A 2500-nucleotide genomic window follows, 5' to 3' on the forward strand; every position below is an offset into this window, starting at 1 on the left:
GGTGCTGTGTGTGTGTGTGTCATACTGTATGTGTGTCCTCCAAGAAGGCTGGGTAGGCCCAGTTCGACGAGCTGGCGCCCCTAAGACCTTATTTACTGCCTTGGGGTCAACTTTGACTGGATTCCATAGGCCTTGGTTGTTATGGGATACAGCCTTAGAAATATGGTTGACTCTGTGGTAATTATGTCATAAACAAGTTTGGGTACCATTAATGGAGATGTCATGTCTTGTCTGAACTGTCAGAAGGGTATAAAAAGTGTTTCCTTCTTTGTAACATCAGACTGCGTCTGTTGGCAACACGACGTAAGTCTCCGGATTCGTGAATAAAGCTCTCTGAGATTTCTGACTTCACTCCTGGCTGACTGAGACTTCATTTCTGAAGCAATCCCTAGACAAAATTCTGTTCCTACAGCGCGTGTGTGTGTGTGTGTGCGTGTGTGTGTGTGTGTGTGTGTGTGTTGCTTCTTTGGCAGCTACATTCATAATATCTGTGACCACATCATTGATGAATCAGTGTGTGTGTGCGCACAGTATACAAACCATGTCTCCTAAAGGGACATAATTAGCAGGTCAGCAGGAAGTAGTTTGAGTGTGTGTGTGTGTGTGTGTGTGTGTGTGTTAATGTGTGTGTGTGCGCGCAGGCACATTCCGCTGCACGTACTGCCAGACGGAGGTGGAGGAGGACGTAGTTTGAGTGTGTGTGTGTGTTAATGTGTGTGTGTGTGTGTGCGCGCGCAGGCACATTCCGCTGCACGTACTGTCAGACGGAGGTGGAGGAGGACGAGTCGGCGGTGCCCAAGAAGGACGCGCGCACGCTGCTGGCCCGCTTCAACGAGCAGATCGAGCCCATCTACGGCCTGCTGCGCCAGACCGAGGACGTCAACCTGTCACATGACCTCCTGGAGCCCGAGCCCTCCGAAATCCCCGCCCTCATGCACCGGTCAGCCCCTCCCCTCTCATCTACAGCCAATCAGCTGCATAGGTTCTACACTCAACTCAGTTCAGCCAATCAACTGCTTTGGTTCTGCACTCAGCTCAGTTCAGCCAATCAGCTGCATAAGTTCTGCACTCAACTCAGTTCAGCCAATCAGCTGCATAAGTTCTGCACTCAACTCAGTTCAGCCAATCAGCTGCATAAGTTCTGCACTCAACTCAGTTCAGCCAATCAGCTGCATAAGTTCTGCACTCAACTCAGTTCAGCCAATCAGCTGCTTTGGTTCTGCACTCAACTCAGTTCAGTGCATCTCAGCGTAATTCATTATCATAGGGTATTAAACTAGCCTGGGTTAACCAGACCCACTACTATGTACACTATCATAGGGTATTAAACTAGCCTGGGTTAACCAGACCCACTACTATGTACACTATCATAGGGTATTAAACTAGCCTGGGTTAACCAGACCCACTACTATGTACACTATCATAGGGTATTAAACTAGCCTGGGTTAACCAGACCCACTACTATGTACACTATCATAGGGTATTAAACTAGCCTAGGTTAACACAATACTATGTACACTATCATAGGCTATTTAGCTAGTAGGCCTGCACGGTAAATCGTTTTAAAATCGCAATCTCAATTCACCCCTGTGCACAATATAATTTTTAAATGACTTCGATTCTCATTTAATTTTACTAGCCTACTGCATCACAAACGCTACTACTTTTTTCTGTGAGTTTTAAAGCGCTCTCAAGCGCTGCAATACTCTCCCTTCTCTCACAAAGTTCAGGGCTTCACCCTCTGCCAATGAAAAAGCGCCTTTTAGTCACGTGTTTCACTGGTGGAGCGAGCGTCAGCCAATGACAAAGTGCCTTTTAGTCATGTGTTTCACTGGTGGAGCGAGCGTCAGCCAATGACAAAGTGCCTTTTAGTCACGTGTTTCACTGGTGGAGCTAGTACGGTAGTTTGAAAGCCTTCGAGGCTGCAGCATCATCGAACTAGTGCGACAGTAGATAAACAAAATTGATGTTGATTAAAACCCAGGTAGCCTACTAGCAGTGTTGCGGGTAACGAATTCCAAAGTTACGCGTTACACTGTAATTTACATTCAGAACATTCATTATATTTGGCTGACGCATTTTTAGCCAAAGCGACTTACATATGTCAGCTATATTACAAGGGATTACATTGTCCCCAGAGCAACTTGGGGTTAAGTGCCTTGCTGAAGGGCACAACGGTGGAAGCCGGGAATTGAACCGACAACTTTCAGGCAACTGCATGCTAGCCCAGTTCCTTAACCGCTACACTACCACCGCCCCCTAATGTAGTTACTTTATTGGGAAACGAAGTATGGTAACACATTACAATTCAAATTTCAGTAATTAGTTACAGTTAGGCTGAATAACTTGTCCTCGTCCTCGCGTTCACTCACTGGGTCCTTGTGCTAATGGTACTTAGCCACGGTGCGTTCACTCACTGGGGCCTTGTGCTGTAACGGTACTTAGCCATGGCGCGTTCACTCACTGGGTCCTTGTGCTAACAGTAATTAGCCACGACGCG

The 2500-nt window shown here is 47.0% G+C and overlaps 1 protein-coding gene across 3 annotated transcripts in view; it reads left to right on the forward strand.

The window, feature by feature from the left end:
• gtf2e1 (general transcription factor IIE, polypeptide 1, alpha) overlaps positions 1-2500 on the forward strand; it is a 26431-nt gene that overhangs the window by 17813 nt on the left and 6118 nt on the right. For 2 of the 3 annotated variants that reach the window (XM_076262977.1, XM_076262980.1), the window contains exon 3: positions 739-940. In XM_076262977.1, the coding sequence (XP_076119092.1) occupies positions 739-940 (202 nt within the window). Of the gene's footprint in view, positions 1-641; positions 674-738; positions 941-2500 lie in introns of all 3 variants that reach the window. The other variant, XM_076262979.1, reaches the window with a different exon arrangement.

The sequence above is a fragment of the Alosa pseudoharengus genome, unplaced genomic scaffold (genome assembly GCF_046254945.1).
Source record: "Alosa pseudoharengus isolate Yale_2024_CS ecotype anadromous, Long Island Sound unplaced genomic scaffold, YU_APseudo_1.1 YU_APseudo_1.1_scf_3, whole genome shotgun sequence".
In the NCBI taxonomy this organism is placed as follows: domain Eukaryota; kingdom Metazoa; phylum Chordata; class Actinopteri; order Clupeiformes; family Clupeidae; genus Alosa; species Alosa pseudoharengus.